Consider the following 17,090-nt stretch of genomic DNA (forward strand, 5'->3'; position numbering starts at 1 on the left):
TAGGGTTTTCCACTAGAGAATAACCTAATTTTATTATGAAATTGTTTATTTTAAAATATTTAGTTTAATTTTGACCATGCATATTTCTGTTCTCTCGTAGTTTATTGCTAAAATATTTATTTAAAAGATATATGATTGTAGATTTCATAGACTTAATTTTTAATATTATAAAAGGTCATGAATCAGCAACATGTCAGGTTTCTATAATATAAAATTCTAAGTAGGCTCAAATTTAATAAAATATATTTTAGATGTGCTGTGATTAGCCTAATTCATATTTTATTGTTTAACATTTATTGAGTGCTAAGAATATACTAGAAGCTACACAGAAACAAAGAAGTCTCATTTTACCTAATTTGTTGTAATGAAACCTATAATGAGATCTTAAACTTTTGATTGACTTTTATTTTACTTAAACCTAGTGCTTTTTATCTTAAAGCTATTACTATTAGGTTTGCTTTCACAAAAATGTATGAAGATGTATACATTTTCTTCAAGCTCTATGTGTTTTTAATACACTTAATTTATCTTTTGTTTAAAATTAAAAATTAGTGCCTTAGAGATGGCACATCTCTATACAGAAATATGAATAGATTTTAAGTGTACATACTCAATTTCCATATTGAAATTAAATATGGACTTAAGCGAACATTCCTTTTGCCCATAAAAAGATTGGTCACATGATCCTGGTTGACATTTAAGTGGATAATTATCACAGATTATAGTACTAAGTAAGCTCTTTTTTAAAAAGTCATATAGCAAGTGTTCCTGAGGTACTGGTAATATTCTATTTTTTAACTTAAATAGTGGTTACACTGATTCATTAAACTGTACACATATATATGTTTCATATATTCTTTGATATATATATATATATATATCAAAAGTCTCAACATAGAATTCTCTAGGATCTTATATCACATTATGTCATTTGTAATCATTACATTGCTTGTCCTAATATGTTATACATGTTTTAGAAATAAGAAATCCTGAGTCATAAAGTAAAAGTTCCATGTAAGTTCCATGAGATCATAATTTAAGTTATGATCTCATAATTTCTATTAACAATTCTCAGTTTTTAAATATTGTATAAAACATAAGATGCCACTTAAATAAGTACTTTTATTTAAATAGCATTTTCAAGGGCATTTTAAGTGCAATTCACTTCCCATCACACTTGGGATATAATTCAAAACCTAATCATAACTTCTAAGGCCATACATCATCAAATTTCTGACCACCTCGTCTATCTCCTTTTCTGTTACCCTTCCCATGTTTACACTACTTTAACCACTCTTACTTTCTTGCTTTTCATCAATCATGTTAAACCCCTTCCTGCCACAAGGTCATTGCATTTACAGGTCTCAGCCTGTATTCCTTCTGGAATACTCTTCCTCTAGGTATTTATATGTATTTTCTATGTACATTTGAACTATGTACTATGTGAATAGAAGATTTATTATTACATTTAAATACATTTATACGTATAAAAAAAGAAAAATCTGTTCCTAATTCTTCCCTCTACTTAGACTTCTTTTGGCCCCATGTGGGCCAAAAACAGGGAGAGTGAGTTTATACTTTTGAGAGATATGTATTTAATTTAAAAAGTGAGTTTATAAAAAAAAAAGTGAGTTATAAAAAAGTGAGTTTATGGGGTGCCTGGGTGGCTCAGTGGGTTAAGCCACTGTCTTTGGCTCGGGTCATGATCTCAGGGTCCTGGGATCGAGCCCCACGTCCAGCTCTCTGCTCAGCGGGGAGCCTGCTTCTCTCTGCCTCTCTGCCTGCTTGTGATCTCTCTGTCAAATAAATAAAAAAAATCTTTAAAAAAAAAAAGTGAGTTTATACTTTTGAGAGAAATATATTTATTTACTTACCATCATATATATTTTTCCTTGTTATATATATTTGTATGTGTGTGTTATCATTATATTGCGGCCCTCCCCTGCCCCTTAGCAAATTTCTCCAAACTATTATGCTTTTCAATAAAGATGAAGGATGCATCAGACTTATTATTTAATAATTAGAGTAGAAGGATAAACAACAAATTTGCATAGCCAAAGAGAATATTTGTGAATTAGATAATAGATCTGTAGAAATCAGCCAGACTGTAGCAATGTGATAACACAGAGATAGAGAAATGGAGACCATGATATAATGGTAAAGAGAAATGTTGAATAGACTAAGAAGCTCCAATATATGTCAGATAGGAGTTGCACAAGGAGGAAATAAGGAAAGTGGGCTGAAGCAGTATTCTAAGATAAAAGGACTATCAGTTTTTCATAATTTCAATTTCACAGTTTAAGGAAAGATGAGAATTTCCAGATTGGAATAGCATACTTAGTATGAGCAGGATGAATAAAAACAAATCCACACATAGTCATATGGTAAAATTGCAAATTGTCAAAGACAAAGAGAAAATTTTAAAGGCCACCAGAGGAAAGACATATAACCCCCAAGGAAATGACAGACTGATTGTAGACTTTTCATCTATATCAACAGACTTCAGCAGGAAGTGGAATAATACCAACTAAAAATCACAGCTGAATATTTTTATTTAGGAATGAAGATGAAATAAATATTTTTTTTTCAGACAAAGTCTGAGAGAATTTATCATTCAGAGAGACTCCCTGAAGGGACTACTAAAAAATGTACTTGTAGAAGTAAACTGAGCCTCAGGTAAAGGAATGGAATGCAGAGAGCAATGGTAAGAAAATAAATTAGCAAACATGTTGGCCAATTTAATTATAAATCCAAATACAAAAATGTGACTACAAATTCTGCTGACTATAGAAAAAAAGACAAACAATTTAAGATGGGGTTAAAAACAAATAATAGACTATAATAGCATGGAATACTGATGAGGAAGCAAAAGAAGCTAAAGTATTTTAAGATTCTTATAATTTTTAGAGAGCAGAAGAATATCTGTTAACTGACTTTATAATTGTGCGTGCGTGTGTGTGTGTGTGTGTGTGTGTGTGTGTTTTATTTACTTGCCTGTAAAAATGGGGAAAATGATAGTTTCTACCTCAGGATTGTTGTGAGAATTAAATAATGTAATATACAAAAAGCACTCAGAACATGGCCTGGCATGTAGTAAGTTTTCAATACATACTGTTCTTATTAATATCATTATTGTTTAGACTTAAAGAAATAGGATGATTAAATGTAAAGGGATAGAAAAAAAACAAAGCAAATATTGACTTTAAAAAATTAATAGCTGTGTAAGAATATTAATGTAGACAAAAATAGAAGTGAAGACAAAAAAAAGCTCTATTGAAGATACATGAATCTATTCATAGTGAGAGAAAGGAAGAGTCACTACTAGAAAAAGTTTCCTGAAACTATGTGCATCTAAAACAAAAACAAAACATAATGAAATAGGACAGGAGTACAAGAAGAGACTCACAAATCCCTAATTATAGTAAATTTTAAAGTACCTCCTTCAGAAACTGATGAAATAAATAAAACTTAGGAAGGGTATAAACAGTTTGAACATAGCTAGCAAGTGTGATCTAATGAGCTATGGTCAAACAAGTGTAATACCCAACACATGATAAAGCATGTGTTTTACAAAAACTTTTACAAAAATATAACCAGTCTGGAGTCTCAAAATACTAAAATTGCTGTCACATTCTCTGACCAAAATTTTGTGTAGTTAGGAATCAATAATAAAAAGGCAGCCCTCTAAAAATTTTAGCCCATGTGTTTGGAAACCTAGAACCTTCTAAATAATTCATTGTTCAGAAAAATCATAATGGAATATATAAAATATTTAGAATTGAATGATGATGACAATAAAAACTTAGAGGAAAACTTTAAATACTGAATTATACTAAAACAGTCCTTAGTGGAAATTTTATACTTATAAATGCATATATTTAGGAAGGAAGAATGATTGAAAACTAATAAGCCAAGCATTTAACTCAGAAGGATGGAAAAAGAATAGAATGAATCCCAAGAAATACAAGAAAGGAAATAGTAAAAGATAAAAGGTATTAAATACAAATAAAGTGTTAAATAGAAAACAAGGCAGTGATAAAGAAAAGCAACAAAATCAAAAGCAGTTTCTTTGAAAAGACTAATCAAATGGTAGACCTCTGGCAAGACTGATTTCTTTTTAAGTGGGAAAAGGAACAATATGTATTTCAAAGGAGCTGATAAATTACTATCAGCTTAAATATATGATGAGCAGTTTGAGATATATGGGCCAAATGCTTCTTAATGTGGTCTACAATCTAATTTGGATGAAAGATTTTAAAACTTACCATTCTACTTCTCAAATATTAATGTTTTAGTAGCTAAAAAGCAATTCTAATTTTCTCATTGATACCTTTCTGTTCAATAATATAGGTAATATTTTAAGAATATTACATTTCTTCCATGGGACTCAATAAAGGTATTTTGAATTTTAAAAAAAGAACCATTAACATTGTTATTTTTCATAAATTGATCCTCTAAAGCACTTCTTTGCTCTCCACTCTTGTTTAAAATAATTTGGTTAATTAAAAGAATAACATGATTTCGGGGTATCTGAGTGGCTCAGTGGGTTGGGTGTTGGACTCGGATCCTAACTCTGCCACTTACTAGTTTAGAGCCTTGGATAAGATATGTGGCTATTCCGTGCCTCTGTTTCCTCACCTGTAAAATGGGAATAAGAGTGACCAATGCAGAGTTTTGCAGATTAGTTTATATATGTAACATTTAAAACAGTGCCCGGTCCTAAAAATACTATTTAAGTGTTAGCTGTTACCATTAACATCATTGATTATATTTCTAAACATCATGATCTGTTGAAAATTATCTTCATTAGTTAGAGAAGGGGCTCCCTGAGCCTTACCAGAAAGTCCAAATACAATTTTGGTTGGTTTGTTTGTTAAAGGGTAGTTTTCTTTTTTTTTAAGATTTTATTTATTTGACAGAGATCACAAGTAGGTAGACAGGCAGGCAGAGCGTGGGGGGGGGGGGGCAGGAAGCAGGCTCCCTACTGAGCAGAGAGCCTGATGCAGGGCTCCATGCAGGGACCCTGAGACCATGACCTGAGCCAAAGGCAGAGGCTTACTGAGCCACCCAGGTGCCCCCGAATACAATTTTGAATGTAGCCCAGATTCAGCGATAGTACATATTTCACCAGTGTTTTATGAAACTGTCCTTAAAGGAAATCACATTCACAAGTATTTGTTATATATAACCTAGCAAGAAAAAGTCTGTATAGAATCTGTAGCTGTTTACTGTATGTTAATTGCTAATAGAATGAAATGAAATAAAGAAAGCAGTTATTAGTAACTGGAATACTCTTTCTTTTTTCTTCTTTTTTTAGGGGGATAGAGGGGCACAGGGAGAGGGAGTGAGAGAATCCCAAGTCACAGAGCCAAATGCAGGGCTGGATCTCACAACCCTGATTTCATGATCTGAACCAAAATCAAGAGTCAGATGCTATAACCGACTGGGCCACCAAGGAACCCCAGTAACTGGAATACTCTTAATAATATATTGGAGTCCCAATAGTCTCTGCTGACTGATCCAAGTGTTATTCTTAGAGATATAAAACTCCTCCTATTTAGCAATTGGAAAAGTATATTAGAAATGTAAGTCCTTCTATAAGAAGATTGAGATTAATGCTATTGATTATATTTTATAGAATAAGATATCTAATCCCCTTACCATAATAAAAATGTTTCAGCAGGCATTGAACACCTGGTGAAAATTCAAATAAAGCATTCTTTTACTATTTCTCACCTAACTTTATAGACTGATGGTACTAAAATGTGAAAATTAATTACAAGTTAAAGGAACAAAGGAATTTTAATATTTAATTGTGGACCTTTATTGAATGCAGACAGCATAGCACAAAATTCAGGAAATTAGTATTAACCTTTAGGCTAAGATTTTCTGAAAATAAGGTTTAATGTGTATCAGGGGATTTCATACCCAGCTTGATTTTTTTCTTTAAGAAAGATGGATTTTAACAAATTTTTTTTTCCTCAAGAGTTCTCTAAAGTCATAAATAAAATATTGTTACTGTTTTTCCCTTTAATGCTTTGTTAAATAAACTCTTACTATTTGGAATTTAAGGGTAGAGACAAGTCAAATAATGAAAAGTTAAAATGAGAGAGATAACCAGTACTTTAGGAAGATCTCTAAATCATAACTTTTTCTCTTTTTAGAATTAAAGACTATTTTGAGTTAATTTAGTTATGATACAGTTTTGGGGTTTTTTTGTTTTTTGTTTTTTTTTTGTTTGTTTGTTTTTTGGGGTTTTTTTTGAAAGAATCTATAAGATCTAAAGTAACAATGAGGGAAGTTATTGTTCATCAGTTTCTGAACCAACTTACTCAGTGAAATTTTAAATATCAGAGAATAGAAAATATACATTAAGTAAGCTTTTCCCCTAGTAATAGGAGCAAGTAAGAATAATGGAATAAAAATTAAGTGAAGGAAAAGGGTGCCTGGGTGGCTCAGTGGGTTAAGCCTCTGCCTTCAGCTCAGGTCATGGTCTCAGGGTCCTGGGATCGAGGCCTGCACCAGGCTTTCTGCTCAGCAGGGAGCCTGCTTCCCAGTCTCTCTCTGTCTGCCTTTCTGCCTACTTATGATTTCTCTCTCTGTCAAATTAATTAATTAATCAATTAATTAATATTATAATATAAATATATTAATAAAAGATTATAATATAATAAATAATAAATAAAATAAAAATTCTTTTTAAAAAGGAAGCAAACAACAAAACAGCTTCTGTTAAAAAAAAAAAAAATTAAATGAAGGAAAAGTGTAAACCAGCATTGGGAAGTCTGTTCCAGACAGTACATTAATATGTTAATGAATTATGTTTGAAAATTTAAAGAAATTGCCTTCGTGTTATTTCATCTAGAAGTATCGGATCCTCCTGCAGTAGTACATGGAGCTATACTTTCCAATTCATGTAGACACAGAGCGTTTGGAGTGTGGCTTATCTGCACACTTTTCTCAAAGACAGTGTGAGAAAGAGAATATGAATGATCTCACTAATAATTTTATATTATTATGTGTCAAAATTGTAGTATTTTGAGTATGTTGGGTTACATGAAATAATAAAATTTATTTCATCTGTTTTTCCTTTGTGAAGAATAAGGACATTGAGTTAAGTAATAGTTCCTGTGCCAGTTGTTAAACAAATGGAACAACATAATAATACATAGTGTAAGGAGGTTGTCACCAACTATACATTTAAAAAATGATTTCTTTGGACTTCATTAGTAGTAAAAAGTTTCGATTATTCATTCATTTGCTTGCTTATTCACTCAATAAACATTTATTAAGGGCAGTGTATGTAAGATATTAAGAATTTTTTTGCTGGGCGCCTGGGTGGCTCAGTGGGTTGGGCCGCTGCCTTCGGCTCGGGTCATGATCTCAGGGTCCTGGGATCGAGTCCCATATCAGGCTCTCTGCTCAGCAGGGGGCCTGCTTCCCTTCCTCTCTATCTGCCTGCCTCTGTCTACTTGTGTTCTCGATCTGTCAAATAAATAAATAAAATCCTTAAAAAAAAAAAAAGATTTTTTTTTTGCTAATATGTCCTCAAATACTTGCTATACATCAAATATGTTTGAAGTGTATGTTATACTGTACCATGAAGTACACTAGAACCAACAACTAAATGGAGAACTCATAAAACAATTATCTACTTGACCACTAATAAGTGCAAACATCATATTCTACTAGGCTGTAAAATCAAATTTACCTTTCATCCCCACACACAGGATCTTTCCAAGAATTTAGTAAATCATTATGCATTTTTTCAATATGCTTTTAAAGTCAGGCACATTTATCAAATTTATTTTACTGTGACATCACTAGAAACTTACTGTTTTGTAGATATAAATATCACCAACCGGGGCGCCAGGGTGGCTCAGTGGGTTAAGCTTCTGCCTTTGACTCAGGTCATGATCCCAGGGTCCTGGGATCAAGCCGTGCATTGAGCTCTCTGCTTCTCCCTCTCTCTCTGCCTGCCTCTCTGCCTACTTGTAATCTCTCTCTCTGTCAAATAAACAAATAAAATCTTTAAAAAACAAAAATCACCAACCCACTGTTAACTTTGAGGCAAAAAATAGGAGTGAAATAATACAAACTGGAAACTTTAAGATGATATTGTTTATTGAAATATCTGATGAAAGTATCCTTTATCTCTAAAGTTTGGTTTTTTTCTACATAAAGTCATTATGAATAAAATATTGGGATATTGGGAAATTTTAAAAAATAGCTATTGAAAAATTATTCATAATAGTGATTTTTCTTTTCTATAGCCAATTTTAGGATACTTTTTCTTTACTTCTCTTTCATTAGTCTACCTTTTTATTCTCTATCTAAAGTTTCGTGATCTAAATTCTATTTAAAATTTGACAATTTCCCCCTTAACTTTAAGTTCTTCTTTTTACTCTATGTATATAGGAAAGAGGAAAAAATTGAGTCACCTCAGTTTAACCAAAAGGAAGAAATCTACAACAAAGGACAATGATGAGTAAGTTTATTATTTTTGAAATAATAAATACATGTCTTGAAAGAAAAGAGTCATATTTCTTAAAGTAATAATTTAAGAGAAATAGCTTATTTGCAAAAATTAAAAAATAGTTTATACCTGAGTCGATATATTCTTTTTTAAAGAAGTAAAATATTTTGTGATGCATTTTGAAGGGTTCATGTGATCATGATATGTGATAACTTTTTAAAAATATTTCTTCATTTGAGAGAAAGAGAGAGTGCAAGTGGGCTGAGGAGTGGGAGAGGAAAAGAGAAAATCTCAAGCAAACTCCCCACTGAGTACAGAGCCCATGCAGGGCTCAATTTCAGTACCGTGAAATCATGACCTAAGAGAAAACCAAGAGTTGGACACTCAACTGACTGAGCCACTCAGGTGCCCCTGTGAGATCTTAATTTTAATATTCATTGAGCACAGCTTCCCAGTCCATGAATAAGAGACCAGCTTAAGATAAATCTGGGGGAAAACAACCTTTTCAGATTTTATATGGATGGAAAAGTAATCCCTCGTCTGGGAACATAGTGCCTAACAAAGAGCTGGTTCAAGAGCTAGGAACACAGTGAATGAAGCCAGCACAGTAAGTGATCCAGAGGAACCCAGCATGCTTATATCCCAGCACCCAACTATTTTCATACTGGCCAGCCAATGCTGCCTTGAATGAAGATAGTATTTACAAAAATTTACTTCTGTATATTCTAGGAAGAATAGTTATATCTATCCACCGAGGCTGGAAAATTGAATTAACCAGAAGAGAGGGTTAAATTTTCAAAGTAGTTCTTATGTTCAGCTCATTGACCCTTTCAGCTATGTTGTCTTTGTGCCATGCAATATGATGGGTGGGTAAAAATGAAGAAATTGGGAGCTTATGGCTTTATGTTGTAAGTTAATATACCTTGCCAAACTTAGAAATAAGTTATAAGTTATGTTTCAAAAATTTTTTACTCATTTAAGTGGAATTCAGAATGCATTTTCCATATAAATAGTGTTGTAACTAGTGGTTATGACCCCAGAAGTCTGTTTTTTTTTTTTCATAATGTAGCTGAACTATAGTATTAATCGGTACTAGTCTAGAGTAAAATATGCAAAAATTGAATGCCATTTAGAGTATGACAAGGAAAAAGAGAAGTGTTTCACAAAGAAATTTCTTTGTTTGGCATCTCCTACATCTACCATCATATCTCCTTTATTTGCTTTTACTAGATGCTTTTCCTAGCCACGCTCCCCCAGCTCCAAATATTTTCATTTTCCCTGTCCCACAAGTATTTTTGTTGTAAATTACTACTCCTTCCTTCCCCTAGCAAAGTTCCCCTTTCCTCAGTGAAACCCATTGCAACCAGATATTAAGAGGAAAGCGTTCTTTGGGTTCCCAGGTGGCTCAGTTGGTTAAACATCCAACTCCTGGTTTCAGCTTAGGTCATGATCTTGGGGTCATGAGACTGAGCCCTGCATTGAGCTCCCTTCAGCATGGAGGCTCCTTCAGATTTGCTTCTCCTCCCACTGATGCTCTCCCTAAAAAAAAAAAAAAAAAAAAAAAATTAAAAATCTTTCCCCAAAAAGGGAAAGAATTCTCTTTTTGTTTAACTTATTTCATGTATTTTTTAATTGGCAATGTATACACACAGAAAAAGAAATTTTACAAAAGGATATACAGTGAGAGCAAGTGGCAAGTAACACATTTTGAAACGTATGATTTTATATTTGGAAGCAGATACATGGGTGTTGTGTAAACTGATGAATCACTGAACTCTGTCTCTGAAACTAATAATATACTATATGTTAATTAATTGAATTTAAGTTTTAAAAATTAAATAAATTAAAGCAGATACCTGCTAAACCAAATGAACTTCTGATATAATTATAGGAAGTATAACAAACTTAGGAATAAAAGTAGGCAGTGAAGGAGGAAAATTTTTTGGACAACAGAATACCACATAAAAAAGCAAAACTTAACCTTGCTTCCCGCCCAATCAGCCCCCCTTACGCTATTCTGACTTTTTATACTTTTATCCCTTCCTTATTCTTCTGAACCCATTGATTTGCTTACAGTGCCAGATTTTTAACAATAGCTCTTGTAGCAGTGAGCTTTCACGTAGCAAGGGAACAAGAACCCTTGTTATGATTCATTTAGAGATTTGCCTGTATTTATTTAATATCTCTTAATATTTAGTTCTAAAGATCCCTATTACTTATGTGTATCATTCCATTACTTGATATTAGAGTTATTGAACTTAAGGACAAGCCCAGGATATTTTACAAAAGATAAAAATAGGCTTGCTGATTTTTTTTTTTGCACTCATTATATAATGAGTCAATCCCAGTCAATAAAGCCATTTTACTAGCTTTAATAATGGGTTCTTCATTTGTTCCATTTGTTTGGATTTCTTCTATTGTCTTGTAAACCCATTCTAAAGCCTTGATTTTTGAAAACCTGAAATTAAATTGAACACTTCACATGTATGCATCAGTTTTAAATGATAAAACATTTTATTTTTTTATTTATTTTTAGATTTTATTTATTTATGATAGAGTGAGAGAGGGAACACAAGCACAGGGGAGCTGGAGAGGGAGAAGCAGGCTTTCTGCCAAGCAGGGAGCCCAATATGGGGCTTGATCCCAGGACTCTGGGAACATGACCTGAGCCAAAGGCAGACACCTAAGAACTGACCCACCCAGGCACCCCGATATAGCATTTTATATTTTGTTTTGGAAATTGTGTAAGTTAGGGTTGTCCAGAGAAACAGAACCAAGTGCAGAGACATATACATGTAATAATATAATAATAATATAGTATTAATAAAATATAACAGTTGATAATAAAATGGCATTGATGTAATTGTTATTAATAATTAAAATGTATTGGGGTGCCTTGGTGGCTCAGTTGGTTAAGCATCCAACTCTTGATTTCAGCTCAGGTTATAATCTCACAGTTGTGGGATCAAGCCCATTGGGCTCTGTGCTCAGCAGGGAGTCTGCTGGAGATTCTCTCTCCCTCTACCTTTACCCTTCCCCCCACCTGCACGCGCACACATATTCTCTCTCTAAAATAAGTAATCTTTAAAAAAATGATTTAAAAATACTGATGATGAGTTTATATATATATGTATACATATATATATTTGCATATATAGAGATAGATTGATTGTGAAGAATTGGCTCATGCAGTTAGAGAGGCTAAGTCCTACCATCTACCATCTGCAAGCTTGAGACCCAAGAAAGCCAGTGGTGTAATTCAAGTTCAAGTCCAGAGGCCTGACAACCAGGGAAACTGATGGTGTAAATCCTAGTTTAAGAGCAGAAGAACGGGGCACCTGGGTGGCTCAGTGGGTTAAGCTGCTGCCTTCGGCTCGGGTCATGATCTCAGGGTCCTGGGATCGAGTCCCGCATCGGGCTCTCTGCTCAGCAGGGAGCCTGCTTCCCTCTCTCTCTCGCTCTGGCTGCCTCTCCATCTACTCGTGATTTCTCTCTGTCAAATTAATAAATAAAATCTTTAAAAAAAAAAAAAAAAGAGCAGAAGAGCAATGTCCCAATTCAAACAAGCAAGTAGGGGGAGTTGCCTGGGTGGCTCAGTGCCTTTAGGGTCCAACTCTTCATTTCACTTCAGGTCATGTTCTCAGGGTCATGAGATAGAGCCTCATGCTGACCATGGAGCCTGCTTGAGATTCACTCTTTCCCTCTCCCCCTACCCCTCCCCTCCATGCTTGCTCTCTTGCTCTCTCTCTAAAAAATAAAAGAAATTTAAAAAATAAAACAATTTAAAAAAATAAACAGGCTAGGAACCAATCCTCCCTTCCTCCACTTTTTGTTCTATTGAGCCCTTCAAAGAATTAAATGGTGCGCACCTACTACGGGAACCCTACAAAGTCAAATAGTACTGAAGTGGTTATACAGTGGTGATTTTTTAACTCCATCATTCCTTCTATTAGTCAGCCTTTTTAAAATTCATGGGTTTATAGTGATAAAGGGTTTTTCCTAGCTTTCCCCTTTCCACATTTGCAGCCTTTCTCAGAGACAGTAGATCTTTGGCTCCTAATAGCAGCAATATATTTTCATATTTGCTTAATCTTACACAAAATAGTTTTGGAATTCCTACACTCATAGTGCTATTAAAAACCAGCTTGCAAAGCCTTCAAGATTTGTTTGCAGTCTTTTTTGTCTTTAATTTGATAGTATATAGACAAATTACTATGTTCAGAACTATGTGGATTAGTTCTCTTTTAATATTGTTTTCTATTTTAATTCCAGTGTAGTTAACAGTGCTGTATTAGTTTCAGGTGTAAAATATAGTGATTCAGCAATTCGAAACATTACTCAGTATTCAGTATGATAATTGTACACTTTAATCCTCATCACCCATTTCACCCATTTTCCCCCCACACACAAACACACACAGCTCCCCTCTGGTAACCATCAGTTTGTTCTCTGTCATTAAGAATCTGTTTCTTAGGGTGCCTGGGTGGCTCAGTGGTAAGCCGCTGACTTCAGCTCAGGTCACGATCTCAGGGTCCTGGGATCGAGTCCTACATCGAGCTCTCTGCTCAGCAGGGAGCCTGCTTCCTCCTCTCTCTCTCTCTCTCACTGCCTGCCTCTCTGCCTACTTGTGATCTCTCTCTGTCAAATAAGTAAATAAAATTGTTAAAAAAAAAAAATCCCCTGTTTCTTGGGGAATGCTTGGGTGGCTCAGTCAGTTAAGCAGTCTGCCTTTGGCTCAGGTCATGATCCCAGGGTCTTGGGATCAAGTTCCAACTCAGGCTCCTTGCTCAGTGGGGAACCTGCTTCTCCCCCTGTGTGCCACTCCCCCAGCTTGTGCTCCCTAGTGCTCTCTCTAACAAACAAAATTTTATTTACTTTTTTTTTTTTTTTACAAACAAAATTTTTAAAAATCTTTAAAACATTTTAAAAAAAGAATCTGCTTATTGGTTTGTCTTCTTTGCTCATTTATTTCTTAAATTCCAGGTACGAGTGAAATACAGTACCTACCTAAGTCCATTCACATTGTTGCAAATGGCAAGATTTCATTCTTTTTTATGGCTGAATAATATTCCAGTGTGTTTGTGTATGTGTATGTATCACATCTTCTTTACCCAGTTCATCAATTGATGGACACTTGGGCTGCTTCCATAATTTGGCTATTGTAAATAGTGCTGCAGTAATCATAGAGGTGCATGTATCCCTTTGAATTAGTGTTTTTGTATTTGGGAGGTAAATACCCAGTGGTGTGATTACTGGATAGTAGGGTAGTTCTACTTTTAACTTTCTGAGGGACCTCCATGCCGTTTTCTACAGTGGCTGCCCCAGTTTGTATTCCCATCAAACATGGGAAAAATGGTTCCATTTTCTCCACATCACTTGGGTTAGTTCTTTGAAGAATTAGTTATTCACCTGAAGTAGTTAGGTTCTCTTGTTTCTATTTGTATTCAATTTTAATCTTTTTTTCTCTCATCCTTTTTGATTTAATTTTTTTAAAAGATTTTATTTATTTGACAGAGAGAGACACAGCGAGAGAGGGAATATGAGCAGGGAAAGTAGGAGAGGGGGAAGCAGGCTTCCTGCTGAGCAGGGAGCCTGATGCAGGGCTCAATCCCAGGACCCTGCGATCATGACCTGAGCTGAAGGCAGACACTTAACGACTGAGCCATCCAGGACTTCTGATTTAATTTTTTTAACGATGTAAAACATTAACATGGTTCCAAAAGCCAAAACTTTACAAAAAAGTATATTCAGAGACGTGTCACTTGCTGCCCCATTCTTTCTACCTACTCCCTGTAGGTAACCAAATTCATTAATTTCTGGTTTACCTTTCTTGTGTTTATTTTTATAAAATTCGGTTGTTTCATTTCTTTTTTCTGATTTCCCTTTTTATATGAAGATGGTGTATAATATATACTCTTTTATACTTTTTGTTTTTCAATTATATATTCATAGTCCTAAAATGACACCCTGTTAATCAGTTTGGCAAGTTTTAAATATAAGAATTCTTCCAACAGGAAAATATAGTTCCTTATTCTAGGCTTAAAATTTTTTACCCAGAGGGACGCCTGGGTGGCTCAGTTGGTTAAGCAGCTGCCTTCGGCTCAGGTCATGTTCCCAGCGTCCTGGGATCGAGTCCCGCATCGGGCCCCTTGCTCCGCAGGGAGCCTGCTTCTCCCTCTGACTCTGCCTTCCACTCTGTCTGCCTGTGCTCGCTCTCGCTCGCTCTCTCTCTGACAAATAAATAAATAAAATCTTAAAAAAAAAAAAAAATTTTTTTACCCAGAAAACAAGCAGTTAGTGACATGTCAATAAAACTCATTTATAAACAAACACCTACACATTAATATTTTATGTGAAGTTCCATATCCTTTATATTCTGAAAGGAAAATATATTATATAATTCACTGCCATTAGCTTTTCTTCCTCTTGGCAGTTTGCTGCTGGCTACTGTCACTGCTATGAAAATGCAGTAATGGTGACTATCCTTCTGCAGGGTTTACTTCCATTAAACTTTTAATTTTCAGATTGTAGATTCACGTGCCATTGTGAGAAGTAAAATAGATCATGTGTAACCATTTCCCACTTTACTGACATGATAACATCTTGCAAAACTGTGGGACAGTATCACAACCAGAAAATTGACATTGCCACAGTCCACTGGTTTTTATTCAGATTTCTGAAGTTTTACATGCACTCGGTGTTGTGTGTGTGTATTCTTAGTTCTGTGTAACTTTATCACATGTGTAGATTCACCACCACCAAGATACAGGACATTCCCATCACCACAAAAGTTTCTCCTGTTGTGTAAAGGTTATTTTTAGCCGTTGGCTTATTCTCTTGTAGATAAAAAGTAATTTATTTTAGATTTTAAAAAAATTTCTACACTAATCCAAATAAAATCTTTCTAATTGTAAGGAATTATGCTAGAGAGGTGCCTGGGTGGCTCAGTGGGTCAAGCCTCTGCTTTGCCTCAGGTTGTGATCTCGGAGTCCTGGGATCAAGCCCCACACCGGGCTCTCTGCTCAGCAGGGAGCCTGCATCCCCTGCCCCCTCTGCCTTCCTCTCTGCCTATCTCTCTCTCTCTGTCAATAAATAAATAAAATCTTTTATTTTATTTTATTTATTTTTATTATTATTATTTATTTGTTTGACCGATAGAGATCACAAGCAGGCAGAGAGGCAGGCAGAAAGGAGGAAGCAGGCTCCCTGCCAAGCAGAGAGCCCAATGCGGGGCTCAATCCCAGGATCCTGGGATCATGACCTGAGCTGAAGGCAGGAGCCCTAACCCACTGAGCCACCCAGGCGCCCCAAAATCCTTTAAAAATAAAATAAAGAATTATGCTAGAACTGGGCTTTTTATTTGTTTGTTGTGAATGCAGTTAATTGTGACAGGTAGCCGCTGTCCAGAATTCTAAGTCTGGGGGAAAAAAAGAATTCTAAGTCTGAGTTAGTGTTTATTATATTTTAAGCATTCAGTAATGCAACAAGAATCGGATTTATGGATCATTTTCTTCTTAAATCTTCTTAAATCACCCAGTCTCTAAGGGTGAGTTAGTTGAACATGGTTATCAAAAACTTAAAATGAAAATAAAGTCATGCCTGTATTCTGTAGGTACATAAAGACTAAAAGAGAGACCAATATTGACAAGAGACTTACCTTTCAACTGTTCAAAATTTTTGACACGGAAGAATGAAAACCTTCCCCCAAAGATCGATAACAAGATGGGCATGCCCATTTTCACCACTAGTACTCAACAGTTTACAGGAAATTCTAATCAGAGTAATTAGAAGGACGGAGGGAAGGGAAGAAGAAAGAAAACAAAAGATAAAACTGTCTCTGTTTGCAGACAACATGGTGCTATATAGAAAATTCCAAAGAATGCACAATGACTGTGTTCCTTATTATGTAACTCTGAATAATTAATTTGTTTCAGTTTCCATATATGTAAAATCGTATAGATAATGTTTATCACAGAGTATTATCTTAAAGATTAAGATAGAGCTTGTAAAAAGTAGCAAGTACCATGCTTTGACTTCAGAAAGAGTTCAAAAAAAACCTTAGCAATGTATTTCATCAGTTACAGTCCAGCTATCATCATTCAAAATAATCAGATAAGATAAGTAGAGGTTCTGTGACCAATTTACCTTTTTCTCTATAAGACATAATATTAAGAGGACAAAGAAAACCCTGAGGATTCTGTCCTTGTAATGTACATATAACTTTCAGGTTTCTTGAGATTATATACAAATACATCTCTTATAGGTAGTGACTTTGATGTAAATTATTAGAAATGGAATTAACTAAGAGTTTATTGTAGCCTTTGATAGAATATGGTACCAACAGAGTAGTAAGGCAAAAATCTGAATATAAAAGTTTAATTTCAGTATGGAGGAACAGAGTTTGTGTTTAGACCATTATTTTGAGCAGTGGTTTGTGGGGAATAAAAGAATGTTCATTAAATTAAGTAAAAGCATTAAGCAGTATCAAGGGCCCAGCAAATCATATACTTGTAATATTGACCATCAATACTGCTGTAAGATTTCTGTAGCACTCACAGTTTAGGCCAGAGAGTGAAGAATCCAAATAGGTAGGAAATCCAGGATTACAGATTAG

The 17,090-nt window shown here is 34.6% G+C and overlaps 1 protein-coding gene across 1 annotated transcript in view; it reads left to right on the top strand.

Moving 5' to 3' along the window:
- ITGB3BP (integrin subunit beta 3 binding protein) overlaps positions 1-17,090 on the top strand; it is a 68,854-nt gene that overhangs the window by 35,998 nt on the left and 15,766 nt on the right. Inside the window, exon 4 of the mRNA XM_032361467.1 lies at positions 8,419-8,488. Coding sequence (XP_032217358.1) covers positions 8,419-8,488 — 70 coding nt within the window. The remainder of the gene's footprint in view (positions 1-8,418; positions 8,489-17,090) is intronic.

Source organism: Mustela erminea, chromosome 10, assembly GCF_009829155.1.
Source record: "Mustela erminea isolate mMusErm1 chromosome 10, mMusErm1.Pri, whole genome shotgun sequence".
Classification (NCBI taxonomy): Eukaryota; Metazoa; Chordata; class Mammalia; order Carnivora; family Mustelidae; genus Mustela; species Mustela erminea.